Raw genomic sequence first — 18,845 nt, 5'->3', positions numbered from 1 at the left:
CTAATATATTTCCGTATACTTTCCTTGCCATTGTTGTCTGTTAGATCTCAATATTATTGTGCAAAACACGGAAAAGACGAGCCCTGAAGTATACACTTCTTTCCTTAATTCATTAACGAGGGTCTCATAATGGCAGACTTGGTGCCTTTAGGTTGTATACACCTTTTCACAGGGAAAAAAAAACTGCCATGATGGGCGGCGCGCAGGAGTACAAAAGCCAAAGTCCCAGCCTTGTCAGTGGATTTTTGATGCGTCATGCAATTTGCACAGCCCAAAAAGGACTATGGCGGCGCCCATAGAGGCGTTTTTGCAAGGGTATACACGAGAGATTATTGGTGAGCTACCCACTCGTAATAAGTTCACGTGCAACGTGACGCCACACAGGCTCAAAAAACGGTGTTCCACACTCACCGCTATGGCTACAGATGGCGCTGACTGACACTCCCACGTTTAAATTGACATATATACCCCATAAATTGGCTGGGGGGATGGCTGCCATGGTAGCTCAGAGGTAGAGCATCGAACACGTTATTCGAAGGTCGCAGGTTCAGTTCCTGCTCACAGCAAGTTATCTTTTCTCCACTTTTATTTCTTCACATTTACATTACAATTCGGTCTAATATATTTCCCAATACTTTTCTTGGCATTATTGCCCCTTAGATCTCAATAAAACGACGAGCCCTTAAGCATACACTTCCTTCATCACACACGCACACACACACACACACACACACACACACACACACACACACACACACACACACACACACACACACACACACACACACACACACACACATATATATATATATATATATATATATATATATATATATATATATATATATATATATATATATATATATATATTTATATATATATATATATATATATATATGTAGAAACTGCTTTTCTTAAATCAAAAACCATAGCGTTCAACAAGCTCAACTATACTTCGCAGAGATTAACATCCACAATTGTTGATCGAAAAAGCTTCTTGGCTTTTCCAGCATCTTGCAACTTGTACATGATGCCGGTCATGACGAATACCAATGCCAGGCTAGCCCATTCTACTTCAAAAGTTTGTTCACATAGTTGCAGTGTGTGCTTGGTCTCTCAAGGCGTAGTATATCTGAGCATTGTTTTCACTGAAAATTGTTGCTGTTCTTGGCAATCTCATACACTGTTTAAAAAAAGTGTAAAAATAGTAATAGTCACCACTTCGCTTTTATGCACTTTCTTTTCTTTCTTGAAAAGTGAATCATGTATCCTTTTTATCAAGAATGATATGTGACGCTTGTAACGTTAATTTAGTTTGTGACCTGTTGCTAGACTTGCCGCGATAAATAATGTAAAGGCACGTCTTGCAGAAGGACATTTTTGTGGGAAAAGTTACGCCCAAGTTTTCAAGGATGCATACACATCTCTGAAAAAAAAAAAAACATCTCTGAAAAGTCAGTACAGGTGCATGTGGCACGGCCAGCCGTATCTACAGTTTCTCTGAGATGCTTTGCCTAATAATAAATTGTAGGGTTGAATTTTTGTTTGATCTGTCCCCTAGACCAGTTCCTATAGATAACATAGCAGAGCAAGTCAGAGAAAAACTCTGAAGTGGCACCCGTTATGCCTAATTACGAATCGATGCAGTGAAGGGTAACAAAACATGGCAATTTTTTAATAAATATATATCCGGGCAAGTAAAATCATAGGAGTTTTACTTCAGACGTTTACACGATTGAAGCAAAAAAATGATTTTCTTAGAAAAGCAAAAAATGCATAGCTGAATTGAAGCGGCAATATTCAGTGCTCAATTGCGAAAACAACGCTTGACATTTATGCAATCCGCTCATATCATTGTTGGTGCTGTGTTTGTTGGAGCTATTTACACTGCTAGATATAGATGTCATGTTTTTTTGCAGGGTACCAAGGCTTCCTAAAACAATGAATACATGCTTCTTCTTCGTTTTTCGTTGCCACCTGTTTTGTTTTTGTGCCAATAGTCATAAGAATCATAACACAACTTTTGTCTAAAATTTTGGTAACTTACTTTATCATGCAAATTATTTTGCTTCATGTGTTGCATACGCACCTGTGCTATTAAGTTTCGTTGACTTGTCACTCCCAGCTCTCTGTGATGCAGTTTTAGTGCCTTTCATAAGGCCGTTAAGCAAAACTCTTGAACTGAAGCTGGATATAAGAGATGCTGTTTGTGATACGCACTCATCGTTTTTGTTTTACACTTCAGGGACAAAGGCGAACGGGGCCTGGGTCATCACTTCTCGACCAGTCACTGATGTACAGCGTCATGGGACGGGACGTCAGAGACGAAGTGGCAGATGGCGTGCAGAGAGCCAGGCAGCTGAAAAAAACGAGGCTCCCAGAGCAGATATTATTTACCTTAAAGGCGAGTACCTTTTGTTGTTCGAAGTAAGGAGACACCACAGAAAACAGGTTTCGAGTGCGTTTTTTTGCTTGTATTTGGAATGGCCAACGTGCAATTCGGAATAACCTGCACTACTGATTTCTACAAGGTAACAGGGGCAGCCTTCGGCAAGTAGAACCGCTTGTAATAGAGATTTTTTACATTGAGTGCTGAAAGGACAAAATGCCTTCGCCTTTCGTGTCAGCGGCAAATCAGTTGCTCTGGCAGCTGAGGAAGGCAAAATGCACCACAAGCTATCAGTAAAGTGCATTTCGTGGTTTATCTCACACTCTATTATAGCTGCAGTATATGATGGGTATGCGTTTTTTTTTGTTAATGGTGAGAGGCATGACAGGCTTTTGTTTTTTCGCACATCCAAGCCTTTCGTGGAGACGAGAATGTTGTCTCCCAGTGCTGATAACGTTTACAAAATAATTAACGAAAACTTAGGAAACAGGCTTTTCGAATATCGACATTAGGGTAGTTTTTAGTTTGACAAAGTGCTTGTTCGTGACAATTATTGGCCAACCAAGTTTTTTATAAATCATGATACTTGCACCTAACCCAACATATTCGTCATCGATTTTCAATGCCGATATAAAACTGGTCATTGCCCGTTTGAGATAACATTTTTGTTATAATGGAATTCCGAGAGTTCAATGAAGACGCCTCGGGTCGACATCTTATTTCACTGACCTTCTTTATTATCAACAAAAGCTCATAGCCAGAAGCCTCGGTAACTATATTTTTCAGTTCAGTGATAGAAGATGGAAACAACTTCACCATTATTGCTAGGATATTCACAGTGGTTAGCGAAGAAGAATAGCTTAACCAGCACAATACAATTGCACTCTCAAATGTCTCTTTATTTTTACCCTGTAGTTTTGGTTTTCCTTTTTTATGCCTTATGGTCTAACACGATAGTATTAAAAAGCTTTTTTTCCCGAAATTTCAGTGTCAGTGTCATTGGTTGTGAGCGTGAAGAAAGAAAAAGAAACAGCGTTATCCGTGACCAAAACTTGAGATGTAATAGAAATGTGTGCGTTTGCACTCAGCAAGAAAGCTGTAAACAGTGCGGAGCGATAGTTTGAATATTCTTGAGTGACAAACTCATGGAGCATGTGTACAGGGGCTGCCTGGTTGGCTGATTAAGGCTGAATCTGTGAAATCAAACAGCGTTTAGGACGAGACTTCAGAGCAGGCGTAGACAGGGCGAATGTAGCCGGTGAGCGTCGCTGAAGCTACTGTATTCCGTGAGGTATACGCTCGCTTTCACAGGCAAGTGGGGATGCTCCAGCCTTGTAGCCTGCTCGGCCTCCATGGCGAGAAAGAAAACCGCAATAAAAGCATCGCCACCCTAGCTTCTCCTCATCTCCCTCCTCCTCCTCATCTTTCTCACATCACTATTATTCGTGCTGATCTGACTTTTCAGTGCAATTGTCGAACTAGACAATGTACCTTTATGCTATGTTCTGCCCTTTGCCTTCATCCTCACCCGTGTTTCTTTTTCTTACTCCTGTCCTGAATTGGCTATTATGCATGTAGTTTGGCCTACGCGACGCCAAGCCGGTACATGAGATTACAGAATAATATTATGGGATACTGGTTTCCTCATTTCCCTTATCTTCACCCCTTGCGATAGATGACTGTGGTATAGGTATCTCTGTAGTACTGGTGTCACATAGGCACTTTTATCCGTGATCATGGTGTACCGGAATGGTTTTCTTGATCGCGATAAGCTTTAAGGCCGCTGCTACACAGCTTAAGCAAATTCTGTTCGAGCTTGGGACAGGGCACCAGGTGGCACTTGCGGGCTGTAAAACATGTCGTTGACAAAACTCAGCGTACGATAATTCAATAGAGCCGTTTATCAGCAGTACGTTATTCGTGCAATAACTGCTCGAACATGAAAAACCTCGCATGCCACTACAAAAGTAATGAGTCCATCATTCGGTAGCGTTTTCTTCGCGCTTACCTGTATTGCTGTGCGAGAATATTGATCTTCACTTTTATTTCTGATTGCTCCTGCTCGTAGCACTCAAGTTGCAGTGAAACGGCAATCTCGTTGTACACGCCAGAGTTTCACTTCCAGCGCCTCAAGTCTTCCAGTTGCTTCTGCCAGCGGTAAATTACTATAGAGGGCTCTTCATTCGGCCACGAAGTGTACGAGCGCTGCGACGTAGTAGAAAAGCTGGCGACACTCATTATCAATTCGCTTCGAGTGCTCCAACTGCTTCGACGGTGCGAGAGTTGAACTTGTCGTCTGCTTATCGTCTGCTTCTCCCATAAATACATGCGGTCAATACGAATCCTAGAATATGCAATATTACAGATAATTTCCAATAAAGCCAATGTCAGTTTTTTTAATAAATAAATATTTGGCTTTTTAGGTCTGTCTCTTCCGAACTATGTTTGATTTTCTTGTTCGTTTAGCTTTCAACAAGTTCGGCCAGGGAGTAAGAAGATACAAAATCGCGATCTCTTTGCCATATCGCGATGAGTGGACCGTGACAGTCTTGATCGCGATCGGGCCTGATCACGATTAAAAGTGAAAGTGTAGCAGCACTTGATCCGGATCTTGGTTAATCTCGATCAGCACTGATTGCGATTGAAAATGCCAGTATGACACCGGTATTATGCGTGGTTCTGCCAGCTTAACGCTATGCGTTGCTGTGCAATGATTTACCTTCTTTCCTCAACCTGACCCTCACTTCACTTTACCGCCCACTTGGGGTTCTTCGCTAAGCTGTACATTCTTTTACCTTAACGACAGCGTACATTACCATGTCATACTTTGCTTTCTCTCTGTACCTTTCCATCATTCTTACCCTCACGACATTCATTTTTCTCCTGTTCCCTTTCCCGCCCTCTTGCTAACCACGAATTGATTTTGCATGGTTTTCACTGCGTAATGCTCACGTGGCTATGCTCTGCTTCTCTCCCTTTTTTTCTTCTTTCTATTCTCGTGAGCTTCGCATAGCTCATCCACACCCTCGCTTCCCTTTAAGAATGCTTGTTATGCTATGCTGGAGCTATGCTATATATTGTTTTTAGTGCGAGATGCGAAGCGCTTACATACGTAGGACGACAGCATACAACGAAATCATCTTCCTCAAGACCCCCCTTTCTACTTTTCCTCCTCATTCTCAAATACCTCCTCCTCGCTTTTTTCCCGTTCCCTAGGTATACAATGTTGTGCTACGGGTGGCTATGCTATACGTGGTACTGTCGCTGCGTCGGTACGCCTACACGCGACAGTGGTTTTGCCTGCATTACGCTAAGCTACATGAGATGAAGACAGCATACAATATCCTGAGCCGTTGAAGTGCACCGCATTGAATAAAGATCTTCCGTTCGAACTAGAATCAAGACAATGCCTCTAGTGTGGCTGGCAGGTGTTCTACCACAAGTCCATGGCATGAATGCTGTCTACGTAAAAAAAACTGTATGATTGTTATTTACTTGGTGGAGTCTCCTTAATGCGTGCTACATTTCGTAGTACAAGCGTACAATCGCGCTATGTGGCAAAACCTTGCTGTGAATCACCCGTGTTGGCGGTTTAAAGTCCTACCTACTACAAAGCACTCCAATATATATATTCATAAGAAGCACCAAACGCATCAACAATGTGAACAGCTGCGTAGGTTCGCGCGTTGGTTTACGGACGCCTAGTGGGCCCTTCGCTGATTCCCGAAAGGAAGAATCGGGGCATGGTGAGCACTGCATGCGTAAGCCTGCTTGCAGTATACATTCTAATATAGTTTGGAACAGCCAATATTACGCAACCATATGTTCATTTCCTTGTGGCACGGTTGATGAATGCAACCATAACCGAAGCAAGGCTAAAAACTGAGAAGACGTTGTGCCTGTGGTGCCCCTTCCCTATCGCGTGGTACTGTTGAAGACGAAGCTGCAGAGTCCTTGATTTTTTTTTCTGTTTCTGGGCACTGTATTTTCTCATTTTCTCTCTCTCCCATGAATCCTTACAATATGTACATTATGAAAACACAGACTTGCGGCACCACAATTTGGTCAATTTCCCTGAATTACACTGTTTTGCGGATGAGTTCTGGTTTCGCTATGGTCGTTTTAAGTGACATCGGAAAGCATAGATTCCGAAAAGTGGCTGAAGGACTTGCCGTTCTTTCCTGTTCGTTCAACTGGTGAAGAGGGTCTTGAGTGTCCTGTTCTCGTACTGAATATTGATTGGTCTGATCATCAAAAAACGCAGTTTAGAAAAGAATATACTAAATGTTTGCACCGATTCAATTGTCAGTTATGTTTAAAACTGAATGAACTTCACCTAATGAACAAATAATACAACCGATAGTTGAACAGTGATGCTTACAGTCACTGTTACTCGCAATGAGTAAGAGAGACCTTGCATTGCAAAGTATACGAACAGTTTCACATCGATAAGTACGACAAATCAGTAATCAAAGAAGTGAACAATCAACTGCTTTACAGTTCGTCATTCAGTCGACGTGTACTTCTCTTAACACATACACTGTAGTGATGTTTTCGAAACCATGCCAAAGAAGTAAGTTGCGTTATTGCTTTTCTTCCTGCATTGAAGCCATTGCTGAGCAAGCGTAACTAAAGTGTTCAGCAACAGGATTCACGTTGCGAGCGCTTTATGACAATGACAGGCACAAAATTTGAGAACACCTAAGACCGTTAGTTTACCACTAGTATGAGCAAATTTATTTGATCTTGTAGCATGAAATTTGAGGCGAGTGCCCAAAATTAAGGATAGGACTGCGTTATCCCAGAATAGGTGCTATTCAGCAAGAACAGTTGAACACATAAACAGGTGCATCTTATTCTGGTAACAGAGCACCGGGTGGTGTGGACAACGTATTTTATCTTTAGGCTTTGCGCTTCGAAACGCTGAATACAGAAAAAAATATTCTCAGAGGTGAACCTATTGTACACTTGGTAAAACTTCCTCGGAACCACGCGTCCTTTCACCTGATATCTGTGTTTATCACTCAATGAAAGATAGTTCAAAATTCGACAGACGAATTACAGCACAGAAAGATGCTTATAAACAGAAGGCAACGTTTAGAAATAAGCGTTAATATAATTAAACCTCATTTCACTAGACTTGTCAGCGCCAAGTAAGTCCAAAGAATCTCAGCAATTTAGTAGCATGAAATTAGAGATTGTACAGCAGATACAATGACGATTACGCGATATAAGCACGTTGCATACATTTGTTAAACATTTTCTTTCAGATACGCTAGATTGCTCACTTTATTGGTTCAAGCACCTGTGAACACTGAAGTTAAAACATTTACAGAGTTAGCTGTGCAAATTATTGCCATATCGCAAGCGAAGTCCCGTGGCCTAAAGCAAAAGCGCATGTGTGATTAAAAAGTGGACCCCTACGACGTGTTTCTTAAGTCTTCTTGCATGATGAATAAAAATTTTTTGTGTGCTGGGATTTATCTCGCAGCTGATGCTTTCTAGTTGGAAACACTTCGACAAAGCTGCTGCTAAAGCTGCTGAACTGAAGTTGTCAGATGACGGAATGATCAGTGCGGAGCAGTTGTACGTATACATCGGCCGAAGCCTGCATCACATGAGAGAGGTAAGGGCGCTGCATGACCTAAGCCACCCAATTTCGCTTTGCCATATCTTGCAGCCCTCCTTACATATTCGCTTCATATCGAATAAAAATATGGTGAAGGCGTTCTTGCATAATCCACTTTTTTGTCTATTTAAAATATACAATGTTTTCGTGCCAGTCAATAATTTGACGATATACAGTCGACAACAAACGAAAAGAAACACCGATTAAAGTAAAAAGCTTTAAAAACGAATCAGCAACGTTCCGGCTTCAGAACGCAAGCCTTGTCCACATAATAAATGGTGCAGAAAAGCGGGCCTATATCTGCTTCACTGCATGCTGAGACACTCGAGAGGTGTCTCGATCATGCTCTAAATACGACGTAAAGCCGCTTCGCTGAGCCACATTTAGTGCGAACAAAATTTCTGTACAGAAGCCGTACCTTCTTCTTTTATTATCTCAATATATACATTTTGGCCGATGTTTGTGCTCATTTTTCATCATAATGTCTGAATAGCTAGACACTAAATAGAAAACTAATTCTTCACACAGCGTTTCAAATAGCCAATGAAAACACACAATAGAAATGGCCCTAATGCGCTTGTTTTGATACTGGCTTATAAATTATCTCGGAATTTGAGTACGTCGTTTCCATGAAGTTTATCAGCCTGAGCGCCTCAAATAGCTGTGCACGAGGCCCTGAATAACCTGCATATTGTAGGTGTTCATTCTGTCGAAGATATATTAGTGAAAGCGCGAATAAAATTATTTTTAAAACAAAATATGCAAACTTTTTCTTTATTTTCAAACAAGACCCTTCTAAACACCACGAGGAACTTTTAGGTATTGAATGTAAAAAAAAAAGAAAAAAATGACATGGAGTTGGAAGTTTCGAGAATGTTTTGACACAGTGCTTCAGATTAAAAGACGCCGTAGGTTTTAAATGCATCTTTGTCACCACTTATATGTATAGTTGTGCAATTGAGTCTGTAGTGAATGAACTCTTTGACTTACATAGTAGTAGCATTGCCGATGTAAATTTTATGCAAATTCACAATGTCACAATACACCACTCACTACTTAAGCGATTTCTATAGTTTTTAGAAGAATACACATTATCTGATCGTCCACAAGGCACAAGACTAGCGTCTGCACCATGCGAAATCCCGCAAGTGTTCAGTAATAAAATACATGTGCTGAATCTTCCTGTCTTTCTAGTCTGAAAGCAGCGTCGCTCAAATACTTGCATACGCGTGAATTGTGCACACGTTAGCAAGTTTCTCCAACTATAAATATGTATATATAAGATCTTGAAAAAGCGAAACACCTAATGCCATGCCTTCTTGCGCAATGGCTGACAAAACCTGTGAGGATCATCGTAGATAAATAAACAAATTAGTAAGGAAATAAATTTTCGCGTAGCATATTGTGTATAAAAAATAAAATATGCCGAATATTAACACTCCAGATATTCCGCTTACCTGTCAATATTTACCCGTTTTTTAATATTTGGCCCGTGATAGTCTAATTTTCTCAACCTGAAGCAGAAATCATGAAAAGTCCGAATAGCTCTAGACATATTATAATTTTTTATTGAATTCGCTGATGTAACCAAATAATAGTTTTGCAATAACATTAAAACAAACAAAAGAGCACCAGTCGACTCATAAATAATTATTAGGAACAGCTTCATGCCGCAATGTTGCACTTATTGACGACGCAGTTTTTTTACATTTGCTTTTAATATTCTACAAACCTTTGAAAAGGCCGTTTCTGGTGGACCTTAAAAAAAATGTGCGTTCATTTTTAATGTGGAGTGAATGGTTCCTATTGATCAATAAGCTTTGTGAGAGTTGCCTGTTTTGCTGCCACAAGAGATTGAAATTAGTTTGGAATGTCCTTCTGATTATGACCTCTATGCTTTATTACAGCCAGCCGAGCTTTTAGTCAAGGCATTTGCAACGTCATCGATGTACAATCTCATTATCATACAGATACTGGCTGCTGCAAGTGGAGGTTAGTGAAATGCACTGTGGGTTGTTGTACACTATGGTGCATTATTATCACTTTATAATAATAATAATAATAATAATAATAATAATAATAATAATAATAATAATAATAATACTAATAATAATAATAATAATAATAATAATAATAATAATAATAATAATAATAATAATAATAATAATAATAATAATAATAATAATACATGCATTTGCTAGCGGGAAGGCATTACGGTTGTTTCTGGGTTCATTAAATTATTATATATATGTTTGACTTTGTATAATTTTCATTTTTAATTTAAATATATGTTGTATATATTATTTCATTACAAACTAAACATTTGCCATGTATTGTGACGCACCAGACATTAAGTGTGGTCAAACATGCGTTTCAGCTACAGTTGGCCGTGCTGAAGGGTTCTGCTTACTACTTCTTTTGCCAGCGTGGCTGCATTCATAATATAAGCACTGTCACAAGCAACACGTCGTATCAGCTTTAACTCTTGCAGAACCTCTTGTTTTATGACAAGTTTTGTCAATGTAATCTTACGCTAAGTGGCGTGGTTCACACTGTTTGCAGAACTGAACAATGAAGTTTTCAGTGAGCTGTCAAAGATTCTTCTTGGAGGAGACGTAGAAAGTGCTGGAGTTCCTCGAATGATTCAGGTAAGCCACGCAGTGCTGCTGGCTCGCATATCCTCTATGATAGCACGCTAACTACAATGGATTCAGAGTTTGCTTCTGCAGCACACAACGATTTACTCTTATGGATGTAATATTTGAAGGACACTAAACAGCACAATGGTTTTTTACGTGTTAGTAAAGTACAATTTCACAATCCTGAAAACACAGCTCTTAGCACGACACGAGGCTTGGGGCGAAAAAAATAAATAAATAAAAACGCGCCGTCGAAAATTCCCGCATATCAACTAAATGAATGATGATGAAGGAGCTTGCTCCAGAAGTTAAAACAGGTAAATCGTGCATCCTGTGTACATATGCTCAATCATCATCATATGAAGACGTGACATGCAAGTTGTTCTGGTGTGATTGAATATACACGTTATATACACAATGTTTTTTTTAAGAGCCACGCCACGTGCCCAGTCCCTTATTGAAACGTCTCTAAAAAATGGTAACTAAATCTTAATCCCAATACAATGTACATCAGTGGTGCGTTGACCTCGTAGTGGTATTATCAGAAGTTTACCCGCACCAGAACATGCGCCTTCACACGTCATTTTCTTTTCCTATAATGATCCTGCTCCGCTTGCGTTTTTTGTTGTTGTTACACGTTGGCTCTTTTTATTAGTGGTGTTATCATAGCGATCGCGTGTTACGTGGGTTCAAATTGTATTCATGCAATCTGTGGTGTACTCTAAACTCCAGGAGCTTGGCAGCATGCTGAGGGACTCCCCGGAGAAGGAGCGCTTCTTAAATATGAGCACGGAGGTAAGTACCATGAAGGACAATTTCATTGCCTTTCCATTAACGTGTAATCGCCACGACTCCAGTAAAGTGAACTCGTTTAGACCGACTGTCAACAGATTCTTGCAAGTATTTTTTTTCTTGCAAGATCTTCGATACGCGCCTGCCTATCTGGAACGAAATAAGCAATAAACAAGGGAATGAAATTAGACTATTCTAGAACATGCTTCATGCCCCACCGCGGTGGTCTAGTGGCTAAGGTACTCGGCTGCTGACCCGCAGGTCGCGGGTTCAAATCCCAGCTGCGGCGGCTGCATTTCCGATGGAGGCGGAAATGTTGTAGGCCAGTGTACTCAGATTTGGGTGCACGTTAAAGAACCCCAGGTGGTCGAAATTTCCGGAGCCCTCCACTACGGCATCTCTCATAATCATCAGTGGTTTTGGGACATTAAACCCCACATATCAATCAATCAACTAGAACATACTTCAGATCGTACGCCTACAATTTTTCACACACAGCACTGCGTTATGATAAGAAATTACTCCTTGGTTCATGCATTACATGAACATGACGGTTAAAAATTGCAAACAGATTGTCTACATGGGCTTTCATAATATGTTTACGCATTGATATTTTGAAGACGTCTATTATCAGAGTGTGATGACATTTTTATTCATAATTGCGTACGGCTCATTTTTCTATATTAAGCTAGTTGATTTCCGCGGCGATTAGTAAAGCAAGGAGAATTGTTAGATATCACGGGTACTTACCATGCCTTTCACCTTAAAACAGGAAGCGTCAGAGTGGTTGTCAACTTCTGATGATGAGTGCGGCCAAAAGTTTCGAGAATTCATCAAAAAGCATGGCCATCGGGCAGTTAAAGAGGTAAGATAAGCTTTTTTTCAAACCTATATAGTAAAAAGAAAGCCATATTTGTTCTGTATGCCGGTATCAGGTGTTACCACCCTACTGTGCACAAATTACGCATTAAGGTTGTGCAATGAGCATATAAGGAAAAGTTTGCTGCAATTATCGAACAACCATAAGCAACTCATTGAAAAATTCTTGTTTATTCTACACTTGCTTTTATAGTTAACATTAGAGACAGGTAGAACATCGAACATCGCATTCAATCCGGTGAAGTCTTATAAGGTGGTGGTGCTAAGGCGCATATATATGTACTGACCTACTTAAAAGGGTGATAATGCTGGCACACCATCGGAAGTTATGACAACACCCTATCAAAAAGCGCAACTAGGCTAATCATAGTCAATAGAAAAAGCTGAAAACAAAGGCACATGAGTTCTGACATCAGGTCATATGAGCTAATAATCTAAGCCAGCAATCAAGCGGTGACACCAACCAATGTTTACTCAGTGCTTGTTGGTTTGTTTGTTTTGGTGTGTGTTTGTGTGTGCATGTATATCCATGCTTGCCTGTGCGTGCTCGCCCTGGGAAGCAAATAGCAAATATTTTCCAATGGTGCGGATAAGCATTAACGATGCGTACGTTTCTTGGCAAACGTATGATGTACTGCAAGCAGCAAAGTTAAGCTTGCGTACAAAGAAAACCGGTAATATATATATATATATATATATATATATATATATATATATATATATATATATATATATATATATATATATATATATATATATATATATATATATATATATATATATATATATATATATATATATATATATATATATATATATATATATATATATATATATATATATATATATATATATGGGTGTGAGCTACATTGGTGGGCATATTCTTGTCACAATTGCAACTATTATTTGCTCTGACATTCCTTTATTTGTTTCCAGTTTGACGTGTATACAAACCCATGGGCGCTGGATCCATCATCGTTGGTGAAGTCTTTGAAGGTATCAACCTTAATACACTTCGAGAAATTTGTAAAGTGCCTTATTTAGAATCACTATTGAGCTTGATTTAGAGAACCCTGTAGGAACAAGCTATGCATTTTGGTATTGATGCTCTCTTAACCACACATCTGTTTAAGCCAACTCTCGGGATATTGCGACCATGTGAAGGTAATGGTGTTTACATGTTCCTGAAACGCTGCTGTCACATCTGCGATAGCAGAAATACTCAGCAAATACGACAGGAATTTTAAATGAGCAAAATACGGCACACTGAAATCGTAGTCCAATTGAGCAGTACGTTCTTCATGTCCTGTAAAAGCTGGTAAAAACCAAAAATTATGCAATGGCATGGAGATGCTGGTCCCACAAGCGTAGACTCTAAAAGCTGCGAAAGTGGTAGAGTACAGACGTTCAGAAGAAAAATGACCACGCCCCAACAGCCGTACCTTTTTTGCGACATACCATGCCACGTGCACAAAATCCTAGGAGCCGTTGGAGGGAAACAGCTGCGATTATAACGCACTCGGAGGGCAACTGGAATCGTTATTACCGACGACACCTGCTTAGTAACGTTGTTTCATGGTTGCGCATTACACCGCTAGATGGCACCACCTCTCTAGGCGGCTAGAATTTGTGGCTCCTGCGATCAGGTAATACAGTAACTCACGGAGGTTTGGGGATAAACTAAAGTTGTTTATTAACAGAACTGCTGACATTTCTTTTCGTGAAAATATTTGAAAAAAATGGTTATGTAGGCAACATATAAAGAGATTCTTCAAAATTAACTTCTCGTGGACAAATATATCTACCGGTAGGTATATCTGCGTAGGTATATATCGCCACGCGTATTTCTTATTTTTGATTTTTTTTCTTTCGGCTTTCGCCCAAAAGCCAGCCAGGAATTCTCAGCGCGAACTGCGCCTTATGGTTCGAGAAGTTTCACAGTCACTGTAGATTATTCTGTTAAGATTGCACACAAGACTCAAATAGTCTAGATTATTCCAGAGCTTGCGCCACGACCAGTGATAAGGCGGCAATATTGGAGGGCGCATATATGAATACCGACGCGCTTGGCCGCTTGTCCATTGATCAACGGCAGACGCTCTGTTCGCCGCTATCAGTGGCAGTGTCTTGCTGTAATGTGACGTTCTTTTTAGGTGGCCACAAGTTCGGCCCAATTAGCAGTTCCGCATCACAACCCCGTGACAATATCCTCCACGGATGTTCTATTTGCTCGCAGTATTACCGCCTCTTTTTTTCCTAAGCAATGTGAAGCAATATGCATTTCATTACCACACCCAAGGTTGCTGCAAAGGCTCCCCCGGTTGTGGAGAAAAAGGAACTGCCTGCGTGGAATGCATCCAAGTGCGCATACCAGTTGTCTGCTTTCCAAAAGTACGTTTCCTTTCTTAATTACTACGAGACGTACGTAAAATAAAATAGATGTGTGCATAGCGCACTTGTTTAGGCTCGGATAATGCAAGGAGGCAACATGAGTAAGCTTATGTGAGAAGCAAGGTCATAAAATACCACGCATCAGTGGTGTATGTGTGTGCTCATGTGTATGCTCCTACGCTCTGCGAAAAATTGAAGACTTAGTTAAAAATCAGTCTCTCTTGATGGTCGCCAGCTGGGTTAATCTGAACAGCCATGCATTTTCTCAACGAGGCCGTTGATTCACCATATTTAAGGTATTGCTATTTTATGAACTCCAAAAAACTATGCAGCTTTGTGTGACTGAAAATGCAGCAGCGTGAACGTTTCTTGTGCGATCGTATGGTATCATGCGTTAGACAACTCATAATTCGCTCTTCTTCTGTGCTGCAGTTTTATGTCATAAGTGCTGACGACAGTTTTAGTAAAGCCTGAATAAAAAAATTAGCGCCGCGTGGACGTCACGTTATTTTGACAAAAATTTCTTCGAAAATTTCAAAAAAGTGTTTCGTGGATAGGTTACGCTAACAAAAAAATACCGCTTTCAGACTCATCCTGAAGCTTATCGTGCCGCAAGCACGAAGTGCTGTGGCAGCACGTGAAACCGGCAAGGTGAGTTGAACAACTGTGTATTTTAAAACGATGAATTTAAACTTCATCAATACTCCTAACATGACAAAACGTATAACTTCTACTAGTACTCTCACTTTATCCATTGCGTTGCGAGGAGCGTTGTTACATGCCACAAAAACCGGGGAACACCATCACGCGTCACTTGCGCAATTCAGTTTGCTAAACTAAAAAAAAAAAACCTAGAACAGAGAGAAAACTAGTGAGAATCCATTAGCTACAGGCCCGATATGTCAGCGCCTCTGAAATCTATCATTTCTTTCAACAAAGATAAAATGTCTGCTTTACGCAAGCTTCACCACTGTAATATATGTATCATGATTCTACTTTTGTCGTTTGTAATTGGTACGGATAATGCGGTCAGAAATAACCGTGGCCACGATGGGGTTCATTTTCAAAATGAAGCTGTAATTTTGAAAAGCACGAAAAAATCTCCACATTTCGGCTAGAGGAAATAAAGACCATAAACAAGAAAAACAATGTTCAACACACTTTTCAAGATGCGGCTCACAACTCAACAACTACCACGCCTTTCGGCCCATTCTCTTTTTTACTCTAGACTATTAAGTAGGCTCATTGTGTCTCATTACACGTGGCACGTCACCAGCGTCACGCGACATACAACACTTCAGTCAATTCCTGATGAGGTTAAAGCTTTTGTGAATCGCTGGGGCTTGCTGATGTCATTACACCTGATTGGTGCAGGCATCTTTTGTTATGCCGCTATTGGGACGGGCCCCCCAAAATTTCCAAATGATAACTGCTGATGTCATCAACTATAGTTCGCTCTTAGCGCCTGAGTGCTAAATTCAGACACGGCACGTATGTCCATGCAAGTTGGCAACGGGTCGGAGGCTCGTTAGTGAAGTCGAGAAGCAGGCGAAGGTACTGCGCAAATTTTTTAGCCATAAAGAGTTGGAAAAGAAACGATTTGGTCCAGTTGCAAATGATACGTGCCACGTGCAGCTGTCTGCATATTTACAAGCGAAGGTGAAAGGTGCGAAGGTGGCTTCTGTGCAATGCATACGGGATGTTGTGGGGGAGCTGTTCAAGGCCATTTTTTTCAATAGAAAAGTATTGTGCGTTTCAAAGTTTCAGTTCCTATGGGGAGACGTTTCAATGTCGTTTTTTTTTGGTTCATTCTCTACATCTAGATGATTGGTCGCTTGTCACGGTTACTAATGGGAACAGAAAGAGAATAACCTTTAGTTAACCGAAGCAGTGCACGGGGACCCTCTTCAGGGTGCCACTAATTATTGCGGCTTACTGAACCTGACGCTGGCTCGCCAACTCACTTGGCATGGTCAGATCGGGAAGTCGCAGGTTCTCGCAACCACGTCCGAATTTGTCGTATATTACCAGAATTGACCAAAAATGGTCTCTACAGACCAATTTGTCTTTCGTGCTGTAGTGAGCTGAAATAACTTTACTCACGTGCAAAAAAAAAAATGTCAGAGCATTTCCGCACCAGGTGCATACTATGTACGTCTGCCAGGATATTGCTTGCTGTTTGTGCGAACACGGATTTATGGTAGTCTGTGAACGACGCTTATCACGTGAGAGGCTATATATTTTGGACGTTTCTCAATACTTTCTCGTTGCCATTTTTCTTTGTTCCTGGAGCCCATTGGTTCCCTGGTCACGCTAAAGGCACATATCTCGATAAACAAATTAATTAAATATTTGTATAACAAAGTGCTGTGTTTAGAAGTTGCACAGAATCAATAAATGTTTCAATATTTTCACAACTTTCGTGGAGTATCGGAGATATCTAAATGTGATTTATTTTGATGCACTGTGGAGTTCAGCGAATGTGTTGCGTATTACAGTCTGCAATTGTACGGGTCATACACCAGCTGCGGCTAATGTGCCACCAACTGGCAAAGCGCATGGTAAACGAAGGCAGACTACCTTCACCAGACCTACTCTTCTTCCTCAGCTACGAAGAGATCGGCATTCTGATCCGCACACGGGCTCCAGAGCTCGTTCTCAAGTAAGTGATAACTTTCTTTAACGCAGTGATGCACGGCGGTAGTTGCTTTTTGCATGTCGAGTGCGATTTCCTGTATATGCAAGAAGAAGGAGGCACACAGACACATTAACTCTTTTAAGTTTCGTAGTCAAACACAAAATATGAACGTGTTTCATTGCTAAAAGCAGTATATTTTCTTGAAAATATAGTGCAACCTCTTGTGCACTTGCGCTGCACCAGCGTAAACAAATAAGGTATGTTACTGGGTCGACGGGAAAATTTACATTCGGTCGATTAAATGGTATTGTCCACACCTATACTCCGCGAGACTTCATGGCACAATAAATCGAATAAAGCAGTAATATTGCGATGCAACAGGTGAAAAGTTCCAATGATTTTTAATAGTTAGGCATAAGAGCTGGTTCTTCGCACAGTAATCAGTATTCATCACACAGTTTGAGCTATTTAAGTTGTTCTACATACTGCCTAATAAAGACGATTGCAATTAAATTTAGTTCTTGAGGTTCGGTATTACTAGGCGGTGTAATGAAGCCAATAACTTTTTATATTTAAATGTTCCGCAGTGGAAGATCATATTATAAGAGCGATTTAAACAAGAATTCTATACGAAGTGACCGATGCTACTCTGACAATTAAAACAACAAAAAAATTTATACGTGCAGGTAAATCTAGTATATTGATCGTTTATACCGAGGTGAAACCTAGGTTAGCTGAAATACCAACTACCGTTAAAGCATACACATACAAAATGAAGTCCTGTTCCCATTTATTATTGGGTACAAACATGCCTTTAGTGTACACGAGGGCAACAAAATCTGTATCACATTATCTTTATCTAACCGGATCGACTTAGCTTTGTGTTGCATGTATTGCAGAGTAATACACTGTGTTTATCATTCTCTTGGCTCAATCGCTTAGCGCGCACTATTGCTTTGTCCCGCTGTTGAATGCAAACTCCGGCGATTTTTCGAGGTCATTTTATCTCGATGAAATTCACTGGGTATGTTTATTTACGCGTTGTCACCATTCGTGCCAAATTGCAGGATTGAGACTTTGGCATATTCTTTTCAAATAGATTTTATAGTTTGGCTCCATACATTTAGAGTTTACCTCACTTCTCAAAAATAGTGGCGGCATCGTCTGCGTGACGCTAATTTTTGCTTGAGACGGAAGTCATGGAACTGATGTGCCCCTGCAGCATCTGCTTGTCTGCTATGAATTGTTTGGGTTTGGCCGGCGCTTCGTCGGTTGAGCGCCCCATTCCCTTTTCCTTGTGTGTGGGCGCGCGATACGTGGCAAGTGACGTTGCGTTGCGGGCAGCATAGGATTTGCCATATGTCAAACTCCTGGCCTGTCAAACTGATGTCAAACTGATGTCAAACTTCTGGCCTACCAATGAATAATCCGACCAAAGTTAGAATATGCATGCATAATGTGGGACCCGTTCACACAGAAAAACGTCAA

At 40.5% G+C, this 18,845-nt stretch overlaps 1 protein-coding gene across 2 annotated transcripts in view; it reads left to right on the top strand.

Moving 5' to 3' along the window:
• Positions 1–18,845, top strand: part of LOC119177847 (rifampicin phosphotransferase) — a 97,473-nt gene that overhangs the window by 62,392 nt on the left and 16,236 nt on the right. For both annotated transcript variants that reach the window (XM_075887406.1, XM_075887407.1), the window contains 10 exons: positions 2,246–2,404; positions 7,881–8,015; positions 9,926–10,010; positions 10,581–10,666; positions 11,390–11,452; positions 12,222–12,314; positions 13,265–13,324; positions 14,628–14,719; positions 15,307–15,370; positions 17,218–17,381. In XM_075887406.1, coding sequence (XP_075743521.1) covers positions 2,246–2,404; positions 7,881–8,015; positions 9,926–10,010; positions 10,581–10,666; positions 11,390–11,452; positions 12,222–12,314; positions 13,265–13,324; positions 14,628–14,719; positions 15,307–15,370; positions 17,218–17,381 — 1,001 coding nt within the window. The remainder of the gene's footprint in view (positions 1–2,245; positions 2,405–7,880; positions 8,016–9,925; positions 10,011–10,580; positions 10,667–11,389; positions 11,453–12,221; positions 12,315–13,264; positions 13,325–14,627; positions 14,720–15,306; positions 15,371–17,217; positions 17,382–18,845) is intronic.

The sequence above is a fragment of the Rhipicephalus microplus genome, chromosome 1, assembly GCF_043290135.1.
Source record: "Rhipicephalus microplus isolate Deutch F79 chromosome 1, USDA_Rmic, whole genome shotgun sequence".
NCBI lineage: Eukaryota > Metazoa > Arthropoda > Arachnida > Ixodida > Ixodidae > Rhipicephalus > Rhipicephalus microplus.
Note: the sequence above shows the minus strand (reverse complement) of the source record. Positions and strands in the feature narration are given on the sequence as shown.